At 48.9% G+C, this 21885-nt stretch overlaps 1 protein-coding gene across 3 annotated transcripts; it reads right to left on the bottom strand.

Annotated features, from left to right (window-relative positions):
* Positions 1-1514: 1514 nt before the first annotated feature.
* Positions 1515-20972, bottom strand: SLC66A3 (solute carrier family 66 member 3). 3 transcript variants are annotated; one of them, XR_005199630.1, is made up of 8 exons: positions 20803-20972; positions 15464-15546; positions 15318-15387; positions 11267-11324; positions 7093-7213; positions 4368-4409; positions 1827-1995; positions 1515-1709 (listed from the first exon to the last, which is right to left on the bottom strand). XR_005199630.1 is itself a non-coding variant. In XM_037737321.1 (7 exons), the coding sequence occupies exons 1-7, from the start codon at positions 20955-20957 to the stop codon at positions 1904-1906; spliced, it is 621 nt and encodes a 206-aa protein (XP_037593249.1). In that variant the 5' UTR covers positions 20958-20972; the 3' UTR covers positions 1515-1903. The 3 variants fall into 3 exon arrangements, 2 of the variants coding, with proteins under 2 accessions (XP_037593249.1, XP_017381227.1); XM_037737321.1 differs by having other exon boundaries at positions 1515-1995; XM_017525738.2 differs by lacking the exon at positions 20803-20972 and adding an exon at positions 20254-20566 and having other exon boundaries at positions 1515-1995.
* Positions 20973-21885: the final 913 nt, after the last annotated feature.

Here is a 21885-nt window from a genome sequence, read left to right as displayed (position 1 = left end):
CGTCAGGAAATAGTGTGCTGATAGGTGGTTTTCTAGAAAGTGTTTGGCAATCAGGAGAACCTTTTCTAGAGCACTTACTTGCTATGTGATCTTAGGCAGGTTATTCATTCCGAGCCTCAGTGGTTTTATCTGTAAAATGGAGATTGTGTCTCTCTTACGGGATCACCAACAGATTAAGAATGATAATGTGTGTAAAATGTCTGAAGTGACTCGAGTGTTTGTTACCTTACAAAGGGGGAAAAACAGACCTCGTCACCTAAGTCGGCTTTTAGCTTTTTTAAGCAATGATGAAGTACTAATGTTAGCTAAATAAAACGTGTTGGAATAAAAAAATCATAATTTGTATTGATGCTAATGGTCAGATTATAACTGCAAATGAAAAACAATTAACTTGGATGTTTAAAAATATGACATCTGTAATTTTAACTATAGAATGAGTAATTTTGTTTTTAGATACCATGTTTCTCTTCCTGTTGGTCCCAAGCAGTGGTTCTAAAAGGATTAACCAGCTCGTTTAAAAACTACAGCTTACATAAAATAGTCATATTAATGATTGACAGTTTTAAGACTCAGCAGAATTCAAAATATGAAAATTTATTTTGCATAGGAAACAATTTCTGGTAAACATCATTACTGCATATAACAAAACAATGTCTTCAATTAAAAGGGGAAAGTGAGTTTTTAAACATTAATTTAGAAGAAAATACAGTATATAATAATCTTATGTTTAGGGTAAAAAAATACCATAATGTGAGTAAAATCCATAAGAATTGGGCAGAACCTACCTAACAACACCCATTACTGTATATGTTTTCAATAGACAAAACTTATTTTGTACCAAATTCCAACAGTGGTAATTCTATGGTTGTGGCCCTTTAAAAAATGGCAGCATCAGGCTGAGCGCCGTGGCTCACCGCCTGTAATCCCAGCACTTTGGGAGCTCAAGGCAGGCGGATCACGAGGTCAGGAGTTCAAGACCAGTCTAACCAACATGTTGAAACCCCATCTCTACAAAAAAATACAAAAATTAGCTGGGCGTGGTGACAGGTACCTGTAATCCCAGCTACTCAGGAGGCTGAGGCAGGAGAATCGCTTGAACCCAGGAGGCGGCGGCTGCAGTGAGCCAAGATCGCACCACTGCATTCCAACCTGGACAACAAGAGCAAGACTCTTATCCAAAAAAAAAAAAAAAATGGCAGCATTGTACTTGAATCGGAAAGCTTATTGGGATTTCCTCAGTAGATATTACAGCGAATCCTCATACCTTTTGTTAGGAATTATTTAAGGCCACAGTGCGAAGTTGAAGGACTATTTTGGTATACAAACTCAAGCCAGTTACATTTATGCCTTGGTATCCTTGCTAGAGCGCATGCAGGTGTAATATGGTAATATAGAAAACAAGGCCATCCTGTTGTATCTACGTTAAAAATTAAACATCAGTCCCAGAGAGTGAACCCTAGTCATTTATTATAGGTGTCCACCTCTGACTTGGAAAAAATGCCACTCCATTCATGTTCATTTTTGTCATGGAGAGGATTTATTTCCTAAAAGATTCTGAAAGCCAAAAACATCGATGTAGTTAAGTTCTTTGTAGAGAACTTTATCATGACTTCAAGAGTAAGAGTCAAAATGGCCTTGAATTGGGCTTCCTGGATGACTTCCAACAGTCACCGGCCTCAACACTGCCGATGGCTGGGCGCTACCATAACCTAATGAAGTGAGGAAGGAGGAGGGGTCGGGATTGTTGTACTTAAATGGCTCTTTCAAGCCTAAAAAAGTCTTTGGCTTCAAAGAGTCTAAACTGATTTACTAAATTTATAAAAGACCTTAATTTAGCAAAGAGCTGCTTTTTCCTTTGGTTCAGTTACTCGGCATCCACAGTGTAAAGGAATTAATGTGTCCATCATTCAGCCTTCATGGCGGTTTTCCGGTAGCGAAGTACTGTCACTGTTACCCATATATTTAAAGCCAGCATGATCACAAAACGTATAAGAACTGAAATCAATTTAAAAAGTATATTAAAAACCTTCACAATATAGAGCTAAACTACCTCCTGCTCTAAGTATAAGCCTAAATAAAGCTTCACCCCCAACCCCCAAAATGAACAATTTTGGTTCCTGGGGAAATGATCTTCCTATCATAATGACTAATTTTGGCCACTTGCCCTGACATCATAAATCATAATTTATCCTCTTAAGTGCTCAATTGAAGGGTTATGACTTTTTTGGGGGGGGAGAGATAGAGTCTTGCTCTGTCACTGTGTCACCCAGGCTGTAGTGCAGTGGTGTGACCTCAGCTCACTGCAACCTCTACCTTCTGGGCTCAAGCGATTCTCCTGTCTCGGTCTCCCAGGCAACTGGAATTACAGGCACCCACCACCACGCCTGGCTAATTTTTGTATTTTTAGTAGAGATGGGGTTTCACCATGTTGGCTGGGCTAGTCTCAAACTCCTGATCGCAAGTGATCCACCCACCTTGGCCTCCCAAAGTGCCGGGATTACAGACATGAGCCACTGCACCCAGCCTATGAAGGGTTCTAACTTTTAAAAATCCCTTTACTCATTTGAAGTCCTGAGGTGCTGGTGTCTCAGAACATTCCATGTTAAGCAAAGGTGGTTTAATATGTTCTGTTAAGATAATTCTGAAAAAATTGGCCCAAATGACAAGACATACTTTATATTGAAGTAACCATAAAAATGTGTCTCTTTGTGGAAAAATAAAATATATATATACATATAACTTTAACAGTGACTCAACTTCCACTTTAAGGTACAGATACACTCCTGATAAATAAGGTTTAATGAGATTTAAAATATATCTTTGTGTTTGTAAAACACATGTAAGATTTTAGCTAAACTGTTCTTAAAAAGTTATTCCTTGGCCGATGCAGTGGCTAACACCTGTAATCCCAGCACTTTGGGAGGCCAAGGCGATCAGGAGTTCGAGACCAGACTGGCCAACGTGGTGAAACCCCGTTTCTACTAAAAATAAAAAAATTAGCCAGGCATAGTAGTGCATGCCTGTAGTCCCAGCGACGCTGGAGGCGAGGCAAAAGAATCGCTTGAACCCAGGAGGCAGAGGCTGCAGTGAGCCGAGATCGCACCACTGCACTCCGGCCTGGTTGACAGCGAGATTCCATCTCAAAAAAACAAAAAAGTTATCCCAGATATACTGATCACTTTCAAGAACAGCTGTCATAGGTAAGAAATAAATCGCAATTAGAACAATCTTGATCTTTTAAACTTAATTTCTAATGTATAGGTTTTGTTGTTTACTTGTGGTTTGACTCTCCTTTCCACGCTAATTCAAGCCCTGTAGAAAGACCCAAGCCTGTCTTCCTTCCCATTTCCCACTTGATCAAAGTTTATGCTTTGACCAGAACAATTTTAGTCCTACCATCAGAGCTGACAAAAAGTATCTGAGCAAAGGTATAACCTCCAGGAAGAGATGACAAACATATCTCTGTTCTGAAGCAGTATTTCTCAAATAATAATTAGCTCATTTAAAAGGTCTACGTGCTGGGGACATTTTCTGATCTTCACAGTTCACACCATCTGTTCTAATCATTTCCAAAGATGTATCATATATGCTTGATTCGGGGGTTGAAAACAGCCTAAGGAATTACTAAATTCTTTGTGGTTAATCAAAGTATTTCCTCTTCCATCACAGCTTTTCCTTTTAAAGAAACAGAACAAGAACATAGTCCGCTGGTGACACCACTTCCCTGCTTCAAAGCCTCCGCAGGCTTCCCGCTGTTTGTAGGCGGTTCTTGTAGGCCCTGGATACCTGGGCCACTGCCAGCCTCACATCCTTCCTCTCCTGAAACTTACCCGCTTCTCGCTGTCCCCCTGCTCTCCGCACTCTAGCCCTTTGTCCTTTGCTCATGACCTTCACACACTGCTCCTTGTAAGAGTCTGGCCTCCCCTGCCTCCCCGTCCCCCACAACCTTTCTGGCTAAACCTCTTCTCATCCTTACGATCGCTCTTCTTCAAATTAATCTGCCCAGCTCCCTCAAACTAGGCCAGGTTCTCCTTAGATGCTCATCCTGCCCTACTCTTCCAAAACATGGCCCCTGATAATTCAATAGGGAATTGTGTGATTACCTCATGTCCAATTCCACTGCTTAAATGGAAGCTTCATGGAGACAGGAATCTATTATCTTGTGCATATTCTATTCCCTGTACTATAAGAGAGCTTAATAATAAAAATGGTGACCAGTAAGACTAGAAATACATTGTTGTCATCTTCTAAATCCATAATCCAGTAGAGCCAAGTCCATCCATTAAACCTGAAGACAGTTTACTAATGAAGGAGGCATACGTACCACAAAACTCAAAAAGGAAGTGAGAAGAAGATCTTTGGCTTACTTGTAAAATCATTGGTGGTCATTAAGGTTGTGATTATTCTTGCTGTAAAAGAAAATTTGCAGCATAAATAACTTGCCTCTCGGACATTTTGGGGTTTAATAATGTCCTTCCCTTTTAGTATCCCAATATGTAGAGGCTATTATTTTCTAATTATTTTTATTCTTTTTTTTTTTTTTTTACCAATACATATTAACTATTCTTGATAAAAGTTTGGTAGTGCAGAAAACCAAATAGTGCTGTATTTCATAACTATATAAAACCCAGAAATGCCAGATCACCTGAGGTCAGGAGTTTGAGACCACCTTGGCCAACATGGTAAAACCCTGTATCCACTAAAAGTACAAAAATTAGCCATGTGTAGTGGCAGGCACCTGTAATCTCAGCTACTTGGGAGGTTACAGCGAGCTGAGATTACACCAATGCACTCCAGCCTGGGTGACAGAGCCAGACTCCATTCCAAAACAAAACAAACAGCCATGCATCCCATCCCAGTGGTTTTAAAACTACTCGTAAGGGAAGGTACTTTGACAGTGCATGCGCGCTGCCCGGGGAAACCTGGAAAGGCTGAGCTCCCTTCTACTGTCTGTGCTAACCCGCAACCCCCCACCCTCCAAAAGCAAGTCTAACAATTCTTATTTACAAATGGAGGGTCTGGGTAGTTTTAAAGAAAGGCTCCCACTAATTAAAAACAATGTTTTCAGATCAGTGAATTATATATCCTTGCGTTTTATAGATAAGGAAAGTGAGGGCCAGAAAAGGGGAAGATTTTTCCAAGGGTCTAACTAGAACTATTTTGTTTAGTTCACTGGTGTGGTATAGCCCTTCACTTAGGAAACATTTAGGAAACTGGAGTAACAGTTTAAACCAAAATACGAAAGCAGAGAGCAGCACGATTTGGGAGTTAGAGAAGACCACTGCCCGCAACTCAAGGCGTGCCTCTCCTGGCCCAGAGCCAGCCCATCAAAGCCTCTCTCTCCGCTGGCACATTCTGCTTTCAGCACATATTGACATCGTAGTTTTTTGGTCTTAATCTTCCAACTAAACTGCAAGCCCCTGAAGGGCAGAGACCAAATCCTATAAAATGTTTTGTTGACACATTTGATAAACCAAGGCTTTACACACAGACACCTCCATATAAATAGTTGTTGATTAAATCATCAATTTAAATCGAAGAAAACGATCATATAAGTAGACAGAAGACTTCAGTTAGGAAAGTGGCCAACAAGGACTCTCAAGCAAACTTTTTAAAAGACTGTTAATAACCACACATCTGGTAAGGGTTAATGACCAAAACATGTAAGAAGCTCAAACAAATAATCTGATTAAAAGATGGGCAAAGGGCCAGGCACGGTGGCTCACACCTGTAATCCTAGCACTTTGGGCGGCCGAGGCGGGCGGATCACTAGAAGTCAGGAGTTGGAGACCAGCCTGCACAGCATGGTGAAACCCCATCTCTACAAAAAATACAAAAATTAGCCAGGCATGGTGGCAGGCGACTGTAATCCCAGCCACTCAGGAGGCTGAGGCAGGCGAACCACTTGAAACCAGAAGGCAGGGGTTGCAGTGAGCCAAGATTACGCCACTGCACTCCAGCCAGGCAGAAGAGCAAAGACTCCATCTAAAAAAACCTGAGGTCAAGAGTTAAAGACTAGCCTGGCCAACATGGTGAAACCTTATCTCTACCAAAAATACAAAAAAAAAAAAGTTATCTAGGCATGGTGATGCATGCCTGTAGTCCCAGCTATTCAGGGAGGCTGAGGCAGGAGAACCACTTGAACTCAGGAAGTGGAGGTTGCAGTGAGCCAAGATCACCCCACTGTCCCGCAGCCTGAGTGACAGAGGGAGATTTAATCTCAAAAAAAAAAAAAAATGAGCAAACAATCTGAATAGACATTTCTCCAAAAAAGACATACAGAGCCAGGTGCAGTGGCTCACACCTGTAATCCCAACACTTTGGGAGGCTGAGGTGGGATGAACACCTGAGCCCAGTAGTTTGAGACCAGCCTGGCCAACATAGTGAGAACCCGTCTCTAAAAAAAGTTGGCTGGGTGCAGTGGCTCACACCTGTAATTCCAGTACTTTGGGAGGCCAAGGCAGGTGGATCACTTGAGGTCAGGAGTTCAAGACCAGCTTGGCCAACATGGTGAAAACCCATCTCTACTAAAAATACACAAATTAGCCAGGCATGATGTATGACTATAATCCCAGCTACTCTGAATTATAAAAATGTTTCTACCTACATATACCATATACGTATTTTAGGTAGTTTTTGTAAGAATCCAAATGAACACAGAAAATCCTAAAGCTGAGACCAAACAACATGACTGCCAAAAATCTCCACTGCTGCACATTCTATTCATTCTCAAAAGTCACTGTATGATTTTCACCTTTTAAAACTTGTTATATCATAAAGATTCAAATTTTTAAGATAAACTAATACATTCAATATACAACCTCTTGATAAATTTCAAAGAAGAGAGAACTATTAATATCAGGCCAGATTTTTGGAGAAAAATATGCTTTCACTTTTTTTGGCAACTTAGATCTTACAGAAAATGGAGAGCAGTGTGCATTAAGTCGTCTTTGTAAATATGGATACACTTAGGAGGTTCTAGCTGAATAGCTATAAGTGCCAGGGACCACGTCACTTCAACACCAACTTAACACCCCACTAGGCAGACACGTGCTGCCCGAGGCCTCCCCACCGTCTGAGTCCAGGTCTTACTTGCACAGGTGTAGGAGGAGAGGCTCCAAGTCAGCGCACTCACCGCTCCCGAGTCTCTCGTCTTCCACAGACAATGGAGCTGCGCAAACTTACTGGCCGCGCTGATGAAAGTACAGAAATTCTGTTTGCAGATAAAATGTGAGAAAGTCACAAGTCTATGGGTTAAACAAGCAAAACAGCACCAGATACTCGAAGCACTTTCGAAGCCAAATTTTCAGGTCAAAATTATAATAGATTTGTGCAAAGTTGAAACCTAAGTTTGTACAAATAGTGAGCGTCTCTGTCACCCCAGGCTGGAGTGCAATGGCGTGAATCTCAGCTCACTGCAACCTCAGCCTCCCAGGTTCAGCAATTCTCCTGTCTCAGCCTCCCGAGTAGCTGGGATTACAGGCATGCACCGCCATGCCCAACTAATTTTTGTATTTTTTGTAGAGACAGGGTTTCATTATGTTGGCCACACTGGTCTCAAACTCCTGGCCTCCTGATCCACCTGCCTTGGCCTCCTAAAGTGCTGGGATTACGGGCATAAGCTACCACACCGAGCCTAAGACATTGATTTATAACTCATGGATTCCACCGTGCATTGGGTAACTAACACCTAGGGCTAGTTTGAAGTTAGGAATGAGAAAGAATCAATGCATGGCCACAGAGCTTCATCTATCCACATCTCCGATAAAAAGTAACTGAGGCCGGGCTCATGCCTGTAATCCTAACACTTTGGGAGGCCAAGGCAGGAGGATCACTTGAGGCCAGGAGTTCAAAACCAGCCTGGCCAACATGGTAAGGCCCCATCTCTACAAAAAATACAAAAAGTAGCCAGGCATGGTGGCATGCACCTGTGGCCCCAGCTACTCAGGAGGCTGAGGCAGAAGAATCATTTGAACCCAGAAGACAGAGGCTGCAGTCAGCTGAGATCACACCACTGCACTCCAGCCTGGGCAACAGGGTGAGACTCTGTCTCTAAATAAAAAAAAGGGAGGAGGGAATTATGCAGAAGGGAATGGCAGGGGACAAAGGAGATGACCAGGGACCTGTGGTCAGGCCTGTGGCAGGACTAAGGTCACCCTGGGAGCAGATGGCTTGGAGGATGGCCGACCCCTGGCAGGGAGACCTGGACAGAGCAGAGGAGTGAGGACTGCAGGGGAAGACTCGCACCAGAGAATTCACCAGGACACCAGCTTGCTGGGGTGGCAAGGAGTCGGTGTGGGGATGGGAGAGCGGGGGAAGTCGGCTTTGTTCACACACATCAGGGCCCTAGACCACATCACGACATGCTTGTGCTGCACACGAGCTTGCCTCCTAGATCTTCTACCAGATTCATCTTTCAGGAGCAAAGCCACATTTCCAGTCCTGAAGTTGTGTTGGTTTGGGCCCTAACTGAGCCCTGGAATGACTTATCACATCAATTAAACTGGGAACGATTAGGATTTTCTGTAAAACAGAGTCAACTATAGGAACAGGATTGGGAAAGAGAGGGGATGCTTCACTGCTCTGGAGATCATTTTTAAGTACTTTAATCTTTTTTTGCGAATAAACCATGAGTATATGAATTACCAATTTAACCATGAAAGCACACTTTGGGACTTCTGGGGACACGATCTTGGGTACCTGCATTTGAAAGCAAAAACATGGAACATTCTACAATGGAGGATTTCCACTGATTCAAGCAGCACCCACTCTCTCTAGGATTCTGGGGGTTTGCTACAATGTGTGAGCTCTGAAGGCCTGGCTTTTTCTCCTGCACTGGGGCTCTGCGCCCCTCCTATCTGGGCCACCTTGTGCCCCGGGCCCTGGCACCTCAGAGCCGGTGTGCAAAGAACACTCACTGAGTCAGTGAAGGAGGGCTATGGGCAGACACAGTGCCAAGCTTGTGTTCAGACTTGCATGATAAAGGAAAGAATCAAAATTATACTTCATGAAATAATATATCATCAATGTGTGGTTAGAATAGACTACTACTGCCAAGGGCACAGAAGAAACACCAAAAAGCTGTTGTTGCCCTTGACCCCTGAACTTCATTCTCTTTCTCGTTTTGCTTTTGAGACATAGTTTTACTGTGTCACCCAGGCTGGAGCGCAATGGTGTGATCTTGACTTCCTGCAACCTCTACCTACGGGTTCAAGTGATTCTCCTGCCTCAGCCTCCCAAGTAGCTGGGACTACAGGCATGCGCCACCACACCTGGCTAATTTTTGTATTTTTAGTAGAGACAGGGTCTCACCATGTTAGCCAGGCTGGTCTCAAATTCCGGAACTCAGGTGATCTGCCTGCCTCGGCCTCCCGAAGTGCTGGGATCACAGGCGTGAGCCACCATGCCCGGCCATTCTTGACAAGCCTATACCTCAACATTGCTGGAAGGATGGTTCCTGAGGGGTGAAGGTTCACAGGTGCTATAGCAGAGCTAATCACCCCCAAACTAGAACCACCCCAACTCAATCAGGAGTAGGAGCTACTGAGAACATAGAGATGGCTCATTTACAGGGTTGTGAGATTTGGCAAATAAAAATACAGGACGCCTAGTTAAATTTGAATTTCACATAAACAACAAATAATGTTTTAGTACAAGTATGTCCCATGCAATATTTTGTTTGTTTATTTGTTTTTTGAGATGGAGTCTTGCTCTGTCACCCAGACTAGAGTGCAGTGGGGTGATCTCGGCTCACTGCAACCTCCACCTCCTGGGTTCAAGTGATTCTCCTGCCCAAACCTCCCAAGTAGGTGGGATTACAGGTGCCCGCTACCATGCCCAGCTAATTTTGTATTTTCTTTTGGTAGAGAATGGGGTTTCACCATATTGGCCAGGCTAGTCTTGAACTCCTGGCCTCAGGTGCTCCGCCTGCCTCAGCCTCCCAAGGTACGTGAGCCACTATGCCTGGCACCATGCAATATTGTGGACATACTTGTACTGAAAAAGTGTTCCTTGTTAATATGGCAACCCTTATTTGCTCTCCGAAATCACAGGGTTGAAATGTAACAGAGAATCTACTCCACTTTCCAAGACAGGATCACAGACAAGATACTGGGGGAAAAGGGAAAGAAATTCATGAGTCTGGGTGTGGCAGGCAGAGCCCTGTGACCACCAGTTAGTTCTCCTCCTCCTTTTCTGGTTGGTGGAAACGTTCACTTCTGTCACCTTGGAGAGATCTGTGGTTAAACACATCCTGAACCACCCTCAGAACCCCTTGGAAATTTCTGGCTGAAGTATGAAAAAATAATTAGCCTTCCTCCCGGACAAGGCCAACATGCAATTAAGAACCTAAGAAGAAGCTCTTTAACTGATGTTTAATTCTTTATTTTAAAACTGTTAGCAGCCAGGTGCTGTGGCTCACACCTGGAATCTCAGCACTTTGGGAGGTTCGGGCAGGTGGATCACCTGAGGTCAGGAGTTTGAGACCAGCCTGACCAACATGGCAAAGCCCTATCTCTACTAAAAATACAAAAATTAGCTGGGCATGGTGGTGGCACATGCTTGTAATCCTTGCTACTCAGGAGGCTGAGGCAGGGGAATCACTTGAATACAGGAGGCAGAGGCTGCGGTGAGCCAAGATTGTGCCATTGCACTCCAGCCTGGGCAACAGAGCAAGACTCTGTCTCAAAAATAAATAAATAAGGCCAGGTGCGGTGGTTCACACCTGTATTCACAGCACTTTGGGAGGCTGAGTAGGGCAGATCACCTGAAGTTGGGAGTTCGAGACCAGCCTGACCAACATGGAGAAACCCTGTCTCTACTAAAAATACAAAATTAGCCAGGCATGGTGGTGCATGCCTGTAATCCTAGCTACTCAGTAGTCTGAAGCAGGAGAATCGCTTGACAGAACCCAGGAGACGGAGGTTGCGGGGAGCTGAGATTGTGACACTGCTCTCCAGCCTGGGCAACAAGAGCAAGACTCCATCTCAAAAAAATATAAAACAAAATAAAATAATAAATAAATAAATAGATAAACTATTAGCCACCTCTCCAATCTGGTTCTCTATGGCCCAACAAAAGGAAGTTAAACATTGTTTTGTCCAGCATTTAAATAAGAAGAATGTCTTTTAATATTTGGACAGCACTTCACTTTCATTCCCATTATCCCCCAGCATGGCTGAAAAATTAGCAGGTTAAACATTTCATCGATCAAGTTCTCTCCAAGGTAGCTTATTCCCCCTCCTTTCTTTTTAAGCACAATCCTTACCATGGCCAGGTCTATGATCCACTTCTGCAGGGCGAGGACGAACCAAGAAGACCCCAATCTTACCAAGTGCTAAGGGACACAGCAGTGGGTGGCCAACATCCCCGCCACCCTCCCATCTCAGGGACACACACCAAGACCACAGAGAGCCACACACGGAAGCCAGAGGGGAGCAGGGGACGCACCGCCAGAACCTGCCAGATTTGGAGGGACAAAAAGAGTTGTAAGTGAACACCTGCTCGGAGTTCAAAAGAACGAAAGCAAGACACCCATGCTCATGGACTGCTCCCTAGGATTGGGACATTCCTAGTGGTTTTCACTGCCCACTGAATTCCTGATCATGCGGACATCTCCGATTTATGGTTAAAAGCTAAGCACTTAAGGCTGGGCGTCGTGGCTCACGCCTGTAATCCAAGCACTTTGGAGGCCAAGGCGGGCAGATCACCTGAGGTCGGGAGTTCAAGACCAGCCTGACCAACATGGTGAAACCCCGTCCTAAAAAAAAAAAAAAAGCTAAGCACTTAAAAGAGAAGTTGGGCCAGATGTGGTAGCTCACACCTGTAATCCCAGCACTTTGGGAGGCCAAGGCAGGTGGATAACAAGGTCAAGAGATCAAGACCAACCTGGCCAACATGGTGAAACACCGTCTCTACTGAAAATACAAAAATTAGCTGGGCATGGTGGTGGGCACCTGTAATCCCAGCGACTGGGGAGGTTGAGGCAGGAGAATCGCTTGATTCTGGGAGGCAGAGGTTGCGGTGAGCCGAGATCGCGCCACTGCACTCCAGCCTGGGAAACGAGAGTGAAACTTCATCTCAAATAAATAGATAAATAAATAAAAAGAGAAGTCCAACATTATAAAGCAGGAATGTTCTGCAAAATTTGTGTGATGTGAATTTCTGTTTACTGATTTCCACTTTTCCCACTAACTCCATTGTAAAGATGATATAGCTGGTGTGGGCAACGTCAGGAGTCAGGATGTGCCCGGAGCTCTGTGATGCCACAGAAACAGGGCACAGCTAGGGAGCCGAACAAGCAGCCAGGAGACAGCCGGGGCCGGACGGGGATGACCAGGAGTCTCTGGAGTGTCCTTGGGCAAGTCACTTGCCATCTTTCCACTTTGATTTTTTATCTGTAAAATGAAGTCAACATTCCTTACCCTATCTACCTCTCAAATGCCTACAGAGACTGCTGTTATTATCATTTAAAACAGTAATTAAATAAAGATATTGAAACAGACAATGCCCTGTGCTAAAAGTCCGTGGAACTCAATACTCATAGCCTGCTCAACACCAGAAGATAGTTTGAAGCTAGCTGGATGGAATCCTGTTTTTAAAACACTAACTCAATTTTTTTTTTGAGATGGAGTTTCGCTCTTATTGCCCAGGCTAGAGTGCAATGGTGCCACGTCAGCTCACGGCAACCTCCGCCTCCTGGGTTCAAGCAATTCTCCTGCCTCAGCCTTCCAAGTGGCTGGGATTACAGGTATGCGCCACCACACCCGGCTAATTTTTGCATTTTTAGTAGAGACAGGGTTTCTCCATGTTGGTCAGGCTGGTCTCGAACTCCCGACCTCAGAAGATCCACCCGCCTAGGCCTCCCAAAGTGCTGGGATTACAGGCGTGAACCACTGTGCACAGCCACTAACACAATTTTTAAAACTAACTTTTGTGATTCCTCCCCCAACCAATTCTGTTCTATCCCACCTCATTCTGTGTATTCTGAATATACATTTTATAAAATTTGACCAATAGTAGGAGCCCCTGAGATCCTACAGACAATTTATTTGTAGGATTGCCAGTTTTCACAAATAAAAAATACAGGACACCCAGTTAAATCTGAATTTCAGGTGGAAAACAAATGACTTTTTCCAAGTAGCCGGGATGACAGGTGTGAGGCACCATGCTTGGCTCAGTTTCTTTCCTTCTTTTTTTTGTAGCACTGGGGAATCCCACTACATTACCCACGCTAGTCTCAAACTCCTGGCCTCGAACGATCCTCCCATTTCAACCACCCAACAGGCGGGATTATAGGCATGAGCCATTGCATCTGGCCAACAATTTTCAGTAAACGTATATTCCATGCAATATTGGTGACACACTTATATTTAAAAGTATTCATTAATATGGCAACCCAATTCTTTTGCTCTCTGTAAATCACATCCAATGGGAGATTATAAGCATCTTGCTGATATTACAGAATCGCCATCGGCATCCAGCTACGTGCTCATCTCCCGGTGCCACCAGCGCCCACATTTTCTTATCTGCAGTCTCGCCATTTGCACAAAGCTGTGGCATTTTATTTCAAAAGTAAATCATATCATGCTTTCCATCTTCAAAGCACTGTTTACCAAAACCTTTAACCAGCTGGCACCGATGGTGAAGTGTTGAGGTGCAGTATAGCTATGCAATCCCTCTTTCTGCAGAGAGAAACTGAGGCAGCAGAACTTACCACTCGGGGAAACAGCAGAGGGTCAGGACTCAGCCAGAACCCAGCCCCCTCCAGAGACAAAGGCTGCAGAGCTCCCCTTCTAGTAAATCACCACCATGACCCTGTCATTCCTCAGCTTGACTGTGTTCCTGGTACTTCTAGCTCTCCCAACGTCCCTAAAATGTAGACATTAGGTTCCCATGCCACAGATGGGGGACATGCAGCATAGTTTGTGGCATATGCTGAAGCCACCCCTGCTGTGGTGGGGACCTGTCCCGCCTGACTCCAGCCCAGGTGTTCCCCTCACACCACACCCACATTCTCATGGCCTGCACTGAGGTCACTTGGGCCACAGGCCTGGCTCTGCCCTCCGTCCTCCACTCTGAAGAAGGCATGGGAAGAAACAGCTCAAGCCATTTCATGGATGTGGCAGGACAGGCTGACAGCTACTGCCATTCAAAACGCTTTGTTGGGCCGGGAGCGGCCGTTCATGCCTGTAATCCCAGCACTTTGGGAGGCCTAGGCAGGAAGACCATCTGAGGTGGGGAGTTCAAGACCAGCCTGACCAACATGGAGAAACCCCATCCCTACTAAAAATATAAAAATTAGCTGGGTGTGGTGGTGCATGCCTGTAATCCCAGCTACTCAGGAGGCTGAGGCAGGATAATCACTTGAACCCAAGGCAGCAGAGGTTGTGGTGAACTGAGATCACGCCACTGCACTCCAGCCAAGAGCAAAACTCCGTCTCAAAAAAAAAAAAAAAAAAAAAAAAAAAAAAAAAAAAAAAAAAAAAAGGTTAAAACATCTTACAGCCTGGCATAGTGAGACCTCATATCTACAAAAAATGTTTAAAACTAACTGGGCATGGTGGCACACTCTGATAGTCCAAGCTACTCGGGAGGCTGAGGCAGGAGGATTGCTTGATCAAGGCAATCAAGCTTGACCAAGGAGGTCAAGGCTGCAGTGAGCTTTGATGGCACCACTGCAATCCAGCCTGGGCCACAAAGTGAGACCACCTGGAAAAAAAAAAAAAAAAACACTTCTCCTGGCTTTTTAAGGAGTGTGATGTTCAACTGGTGAGTCTTTACAAAGAGAACTGAAATGAAGCCAAGAAATGCCACTGAGTGGACACACGTGTCAGCTGACCCGGCTTCCACCGACCGCCGCTCAGACCTCCAGGCTCAGCCTCTAAGCTAACATCTTGAGAAGCACCAGACACTCTCATTATTATTGCTTCCCATCCTTGGGGGACATTATCAGGGCAGGAAGAAACGTCTCAGATGAACTAACGCAGCTGGACAATGCTGCTCTTAGCAGGGATGGACTCTACCATTCTGACCGCACTTAGCAGGAATGGACTCTACCATTCTGCACACCCAGCAGGGAGATCCAGGCTGCCTTCCACCGGGCCTGCTGGCACTGCCCAGGGCATGCTGATCTTGGAGGGGCAGCAGGGGCTCTACTGAGGGCATCTCTAGTGTGCGTGGACACATTTGCATTTGGGATTTTTTTTTTTTTTTAGTTTAATCAAAAAATATTCATCTGGTAAAGGAGCCCACTTGATAGTACACACTATTTGCAAATACCCTCGTTCTCACTTTTGGTTCAGATTCAGAAAGGATACACGGCGACGTAGGGCGTGGCCTGCTTCACGTTCCCGTTAAAATGAAAGATACAGAGCAGGAGGATGACATCTGAGAGAGAGAGGCTCCGAGTGAGGGAGGCAGGGGAGACCCGCAGCAGCCCATCGGACAGGGAAGGGGCTGTTACCTTGTGCGATGAGGATGGGGTACTCCAGGTAGGTCAGTGGCGGATACCCATAGTAACACTGGTAGCGGAGAAACACCAGGAACCTGGAGAAAGGAGGGCACAGGTCCACACGGCTGCCCCAAAATGCAGCCGTTGGGGCCTGGCAGGCACCCGGAACACAGGTCAGTTTGCTGAATCCTCGCAGTGGTGGTGTGGACTCCCCAGTGTTAAAGAAGGCAGTTTAGAACAAAATAGACGGAATTCAGCTGAATCATCTATACAATTTTTGGAGCATCCAGAACTTACCGGGTACCGGGCCACTGTCTGTCCAGTGCCTTGAGATGGTCTCTTACAAAGGATTTTTACAGAAGGCAAATCCCTGAGCAGGGAATATGAGACTGGGCCTTCTAGGCCCACACTTGCTGGCCTGCCTGCCACGCTGGGTGCTCACTGACCCCGGCAGCTGCCCCTTAGCTGCTGCACACATCTGCCCTCCACCCTGAGAAGCTGAGAGGCTCGAGGATCCGAGGGGCTGCAGCTATCCCTGGACAGGAGTCTGTGGCCATGTTTTAAGAGTTAGAACAGCACATGGATACTCCAGTTGCCTTCCAGAAGAGCTGCCCTGTTGAGAGCGCAGTGTGGAAAAGCATGAAGAACCACCCTCAATGTCTCTAAGAAGATTCCAGCTCTGTGTGGATGCTGGGAAGTCCCAAGGGTCCCACCTTCTCAGAAGAAAAGGCAGAGCTTCCTGCCTCCCTGGCTCACACCCAGCCGTCTCCTCCCTCAGGACCGGAATCCCCATAGTCGTCTAGGCCTGCCTGCTTGTCCCAACACCCTGCCTCTCACCTGTGTGTTCAGACCACTCGGGAAAGGAAGAAAAGGGAGCCGGAGCCATGAGACTTCAATGCACAGGAGGGGGGGCCCCGGGTCTCCGGATCTGCTAAGCTGGGAAGGAACCTGGAAAAGCCCCATTCACAGTCTACGCCTCCCTGGCCTGTTTCTGACAGTGCACAACTTAGCAGGGAGCAGAGTTGGAGGAGGTCATAGGACATAGGACGGGAGGCCAGAGCCCAGTGTTGCCTTGAGCACGAGGGCCTCCCGCAGGCCTGGTCCTCAATTAGAGGCCCCCAGCATGCCCAGCAGTGTTCCCACCCCTGGCTGCTTTGCAGCTGGGCCACCTCCCAGCTTCAGGGACAAGCAGCACCTCTGCCCAGCCCAGCCGGGCTGCAGGGACTCCCCTCCTGCCAGCCTCCTGAGCAGCCCTCTGTTCCCCTGTGAGAGTAAGCCCAGGGGGACTAGCAGAGAGGGAGGCTGCACCCCAGCCATGGGGTGCTGAAGGAATGCGCCAGAACAAAGGCTATGGGGGTCTTCACCACTGAACTGTGTGCCCACCCCTAGGATGCAGCCACAGTCCGCAGGCCAGGAATGAGAATCTGGGAATGTCAGAGCCCGTTCTCACCTCCAGGGGTCATCCATGCTGGCTTCCACATCTCACAGACCACTTGGGGAAATGGAGGCCAAAGACACCAAGAACATACGAGATGAAGAGCCTGGACTTCCTAACGCCGACCTAGACGCAGCCGTCACCGCCCCTGCAGGCTCTGTCCTCTGTTCCCTGCTTTCCCTGGGACTCAAACTCCCCGCTGCCCCTGCAGCCTGAGGAAGTGTGGGCAGTGTCTTTAGTTTTTAATTTTTTTTTTAGATGGACTCTTGCTCTGTCGCCCAGGCTGGAGTGCAGTGGGGTAATTTCAGCTCACTGCCACCTCTGCCTCCCAGCTTCAATTGATTCTCCTGCCTCAGCCTCCCGAGTAGCTGAGACTACAGGTGTGCGCCACCACGCCTGGCTAATTTTTGTATTTTTAGTAGAGATGGGGTTTCACCATGTTAGCCAGGCTGGTCTTGAACTCCTGACCTCAGGTGATCTGCCCACCTCAACCTCCCAAAGTGCTGGGATTACAGGCATGAGTCACCATGCCTGGCCCTTTAAAGTTTCTTTTAATTAATAAGTAATCGCTAAAATGCTCATCATAATAAAATCATGCTAGCCGGGCATCTGACACAGCCCCATTTGCTTCCATTCCCATCTGCTCCACTGGAGTTTCCTCCCTCAACACCTGCTAGAGGGTTAAACAAAATATACCCCACCCACGCTAGGGAGCAAGTGACCTGGAGCAAGGGGTGGGGTCCAAAAGGCACCCTACCCAGAGGCCAAGGCTCCTATAGCCTAAGGGGCTGCCGGGGGGGAGGGCCACTGTCCATGGAAGGCTGCAGAAAGGGCAGGTTCGATGGGTCCTGTCCTCCAGGACGCTCCAGGCTGCAGAGAGCAGAGGGAAGCAGAGCCCAGCAGAGCCCTGGAGGCAGGGCAGGAGGCCACCAGCAAGGCTGAGAAGCGGGAAGGTTGGGAACCAGGGGAGGGGAAGGCCCAGCCATAAGAATTGCCCCTAGGTGGCAGGGGCAGGTCCCTGGGCAAAGGCTCCTGCCCTTGACACCAAGCCACACTAAAAAGCTCCAATGGACTCAATGCTCTCAAAAACAGGCTCTTAGTTTGCTCAAATGGAGCCCCAAGAGGGCCCGTGCCCTCCAGGCAGCTGACTGTGACAGCCTGGGCTTCCTTCGCTCTAATGCTCTAACTCTCGTGGCTGCCTCTGTCTGGTCAGGGGCCCGGGGCTTGGCTGGCAGGCCTGGTTCCCTGGGGAATGGGGCCAGCCCCTTAACCACCCCAGCCCCAGGTAGGCTTCCCAGGCAAGGCTGGGAAGGGCATGAGGGAGGCAGGCAGGGAGACTGGAGGGCCAGGACCCTGCTGGGCTGCCCAGCCTGCTGCTGCCACAGGCTCCTTACCACCCTAACTCGGGCTCCCATCGTCTGGGGACAAAAACAACCTCCTAAGGCCGCTGTGAGGATTAAATGAAACTATAATTCATGATAGTTTATACAATGCACAGAGTCAACACGCAGAATGCTCAGGCAATGACAACCATTAGAATCACATGCTGGTGGTGTGGATACCAAATCTATTGGCACTCAGCAAGGGTGGAGCCCTGATCCCTTCCAGCCGGCCTTCCGGGAGAGGCTGACACTGCGGCTCACCCTGCACAGCCAAGCCCGTTCACAGAAGTGTGCCTGGCCCTGGCTTGAGGGCTGCAGAGCTGGTGCACCAGCCCTGACAGAGCCCCCTTTCCCTGCTTGTGATCAACAGCACGCCCCTCAGACAGGCCGGGAGGGATGGCAGCAAGCCACTACCCCACCCCCACCTTGGGCTCCCCTGCCCAGGAAGACCTGTCCACTGCCAGAGGTTGGGCTTTCACCAAGGTGAGCTGAGAGGTGACAGCTGACAGATCTAATATGAGCCCTCACCTGCGTGTCCCCTCTGAGGGTTTGCATTTTTCAAGCAGTGGTGCAAAGGTGGTGGAAAAGCAGGCCCAGGAGCCCATGGCAGGAGGGACTCTATAGCCTGGCTGGCTTCTTTCCCTTCGTGGGTCCAGCTTCAGCCTCCCCAGCTCAGGGACCTAGCAAGGGGCTGAGGCCAAAACCCACTCCTGGCTTTCATGCCCTTGACCCCTCTCCTACCTGAGTGGTCACAGAGGCCACTTCCAGTCTGTGTCCTTTGCCACAACCTCATCCCTCTGGCCTCTCTGCTCCCAGCCTGGTGGTGGCACCAACTTGAAACACATACTGCCCCCATCCCCTGGGTGCCTCTGAACCCTGCCATCCAGCCTGGGACACCCCCTCTACCCTCTTCCTGCAGGGTAAAGTCACTCACAAGCCTGGGAGGTGTCACAGCCCCTCGCACTGCAAGCCTTTCCCAAAAGTTTCCCCTGAAGACCCTGCATTGGACGACTGTGCCCAGGGACCAACTCCATCGGGCCCGCGTGGGCTCCAGAGCTTGGGTGGGACCCCTCACCCTCCCACCTCTGAGGTCTTCTCTTTCTCTCCCGCACCACTTGGCTTCTTCCCATCCTGTATTCCCGGACACCACCACCCCGCCCACCCCGCTCCAGGAAGGCTTGTGTGTGGAGGACCAGCCTTTGGACCCGCTGAGTGATGGTGGGGAGCAAAGTCGAGAGCCAGGCTTGGCCAGGGGGAAGGGGCAAGACCACTAGTTTCAGGTATGTGTTTTCCTATTGTTGGGTCTCAGAAAATGATACCCCAAAAGTCTGGTGCTCTCACATGCTGAATATTTTGAATAGGAAGGCCTTAGAAGCTGCCTGAGAATCAAGGACTTACTGACCTCTCCGTCACCCATTCCCAACTGCAGGGACTCTGCAACACCCTTACAGATGAGTAATGAAAGGTCTTTCTACAAGAAATGCAGTTGTCTTAAGACCCACTCCCAAGGAATCTCATCAAATAGCCAGGAAGATTCCCCACCAACCACTGGGAGAGAAGATTCATCCATTCTTAGTTCAACCCCTTATTTCACAGGTGAGGAAACTGAGGCCCGAGAAAGAGGCTGACGGAGCGTGGTGAGTTTAGGGAAAATAAATATGACAGCCTGGAGGTGCAAATGGCCTCGCTCAGGGCCGGCAGGTTTTGTCACTACCGGACCGAGGGCGGCCTCTGCTGGGTCTGTTTTCTCATCTGTAAAATGGGCATGCGCAGTCAATCCGTGCCACGAGAGTCTTGGTGAGAAACGATGACCGCGGGCGGCCTGGAAGGCGCACCCCGAGCCCACAGGCTCCCTGGTTCACCCTCGGCCGCCCGGCTGCCACGCCCGCGCGTCCCCGCCCTACTTCAAGCCGAGGCTCTCCCGGGCTCCCAGCAGGCGGCAGTGCGAGGGGGAAGGAGGCAGCCTCGGCCGCCCCGGGCCTTACCCCGCCAGCTCCAGAAGTAAACTCGGGAGGCTGAGGCCCCGCGCGCTGCGCGCCGCCAGCACCGCGGAGATCTGCGGCAGCTTCAGCGCGGCGCACACGCCCAGCGTGCTCCAGTTGCACAGCCCCAGCAGCGCCGCCTCCATCGCGCCGGGCGCGGGCACGGGGGCGCCGGAGCGGGAAGCCACCGCTCAGCCCCGGCGGCACGGCTCTGCCTCAGCCTTCCGCCTTCCAGGGACCCGCCGGGGACCGCCCGGTCAGGCCAGCCCCGCCCCGCCGTGCCCAGGGACCGCCTCGCTTCGGCCCCGGCTTCCCTCACCTCCGGGCCCGCCTAGCCCCGACCCTCCCCTAGACTCACCCCGCCCCCTGGGCCGCCTCTCCCAACCCGTCCGGGCTCGCCCCTTCCGGTTGACTTCACCTAGCCCAGTCCTCCAGCCAACCTACTCCGCCCAGACCCTCCTCGCTCCGCCCCCTGGCCAGCCTCGCCCCACCCCACCCCTCCTCGCCCCGCCCCCTGACCAACCTCGCCCCGCCCCCGGGCCGCAGCCCCACCTTGGCCTGCGGGCTCCGCCAGCCGCTGCTTTGCTTTTCCGCGTTCCTGCGATCTGAGAATTTAGATGCTGCCGGGAGCCGCCCTGGCAGCCCCGCTTTCCCACCGATAGGGTGGGCAGAGAGGCAAACAGACGGCCCACAGGGGGATGGACCATTCTGTCGGGATTTTTCGCTCCTACAAATGTTTTAGTTTCTCTCACTAAGCATATCAGGAATTAAAGTTTGCAGGGCACTGAACGCCCGCCTAAGGTCTGAGTGCACCCTCCGGGTTTTACAGGCGGAGACCTGGGCCGGAGAGGCTCGACGGGACCAAAGCTCCCGGGTGGCCCCATTCGTGCAGTTTCAGAGCGCCTGGCCTGTCTGCAGCCTGGGACAGAAGGCTTCCCTTCGGAGGGCGTGAGCCCTGGACCGGAGGGGCTCCCAGAAGCCTTGCATTTGAGCACTTCACAGTGAAACTGTTTCTTAGGGATTTATCCTGATAAAAGAAAGTAACTTGGACGTGGCCGTCTAAGGCACAAACTGAGGGAAAGGGAAAGGACGCATTTTCCAACCTCGGAAAATGGCCTGTGTATTAGGGTATGAAGCAGGAAAAAAATCACCAAATACATGCCAGAATCCACAATCGCTGGTTTTGTGCCGTAAACTTCAGCCGGGAAGGCTGAGGGACGGGAGCTGGGTCAGCTTCGCAGTTTGGAGTTCTGGCCAAGGCTCTTTCTCTTCAGCCTCACCAGCCCATCACCTCCGCCTATGGAAAAAAAGCCAGGTGCTGAGTCCTGCCTCCCAAGTCTAAATGAGAACAGGATGTTCAGAAGGGAACCCTTAAAGGAAATTGGACTTGGGCCTGTCCTGGCTACATTGATAATGATCATTGCCCCGTGAAGCGGAAAGATTGCTTAAGTCCAGGAGTTCAAGACCAGCCTGGACAACATGGGAAAACCCCACCTCTACTAAAAATACAAAAATTAGCCGGGCGTGGTGTTGCGTGCCTGTGATCCCGGCTACTCGGGAGGCTGAGGCAGGAGGATGGCTTGAACCTAGGCGGTGGAGGTTTGTAGTGAATTGAGATCACGCCACTGCACTCCA

Source organism: Cebus imitator, unplaced genomic scaffold (genome assembly GCF_001604975.1).
Source record: "Cebus imitator isolate Cc_AM_T3 unplaced genomic scaffold, Cebus_imitator-1.0 Scaffold1, whole genome shotgun sequence".
Lineage (NCBI taxonomy): Eukaryota > Metazoa > Chordata > Mammalia > Primates > Cebidae > Cebus > Cebus imitator.
This window is presented reverse-complemented; position numbering and strand designations above follow the sequence as displayed.

Bases quoted from the DNA above. Each gene is read 5' to 3' on its own strand.
- SLC66A3 (XM_037737321.1), bottom strand. From the start codon at position 20,957: ATGGTCCATCCCCCTGTGGGCCGTCTGTTTGCCTCTCTGCCCACCCTA. The intron at 7,214-11,266 runs GTAAGGATTGTG...ATCTGCAAACAG, and splicing joins GGATCATAGACCTGGCCATG to AATTTCTGTACTTTCATCAG. The intron at 1,996-4,367 runs GTAAGCCAAAGA...AATTGATTTCAG, and splicing joins GACCACCAATGATTTTACAA to TTCTTATACGTTTTGTGATC.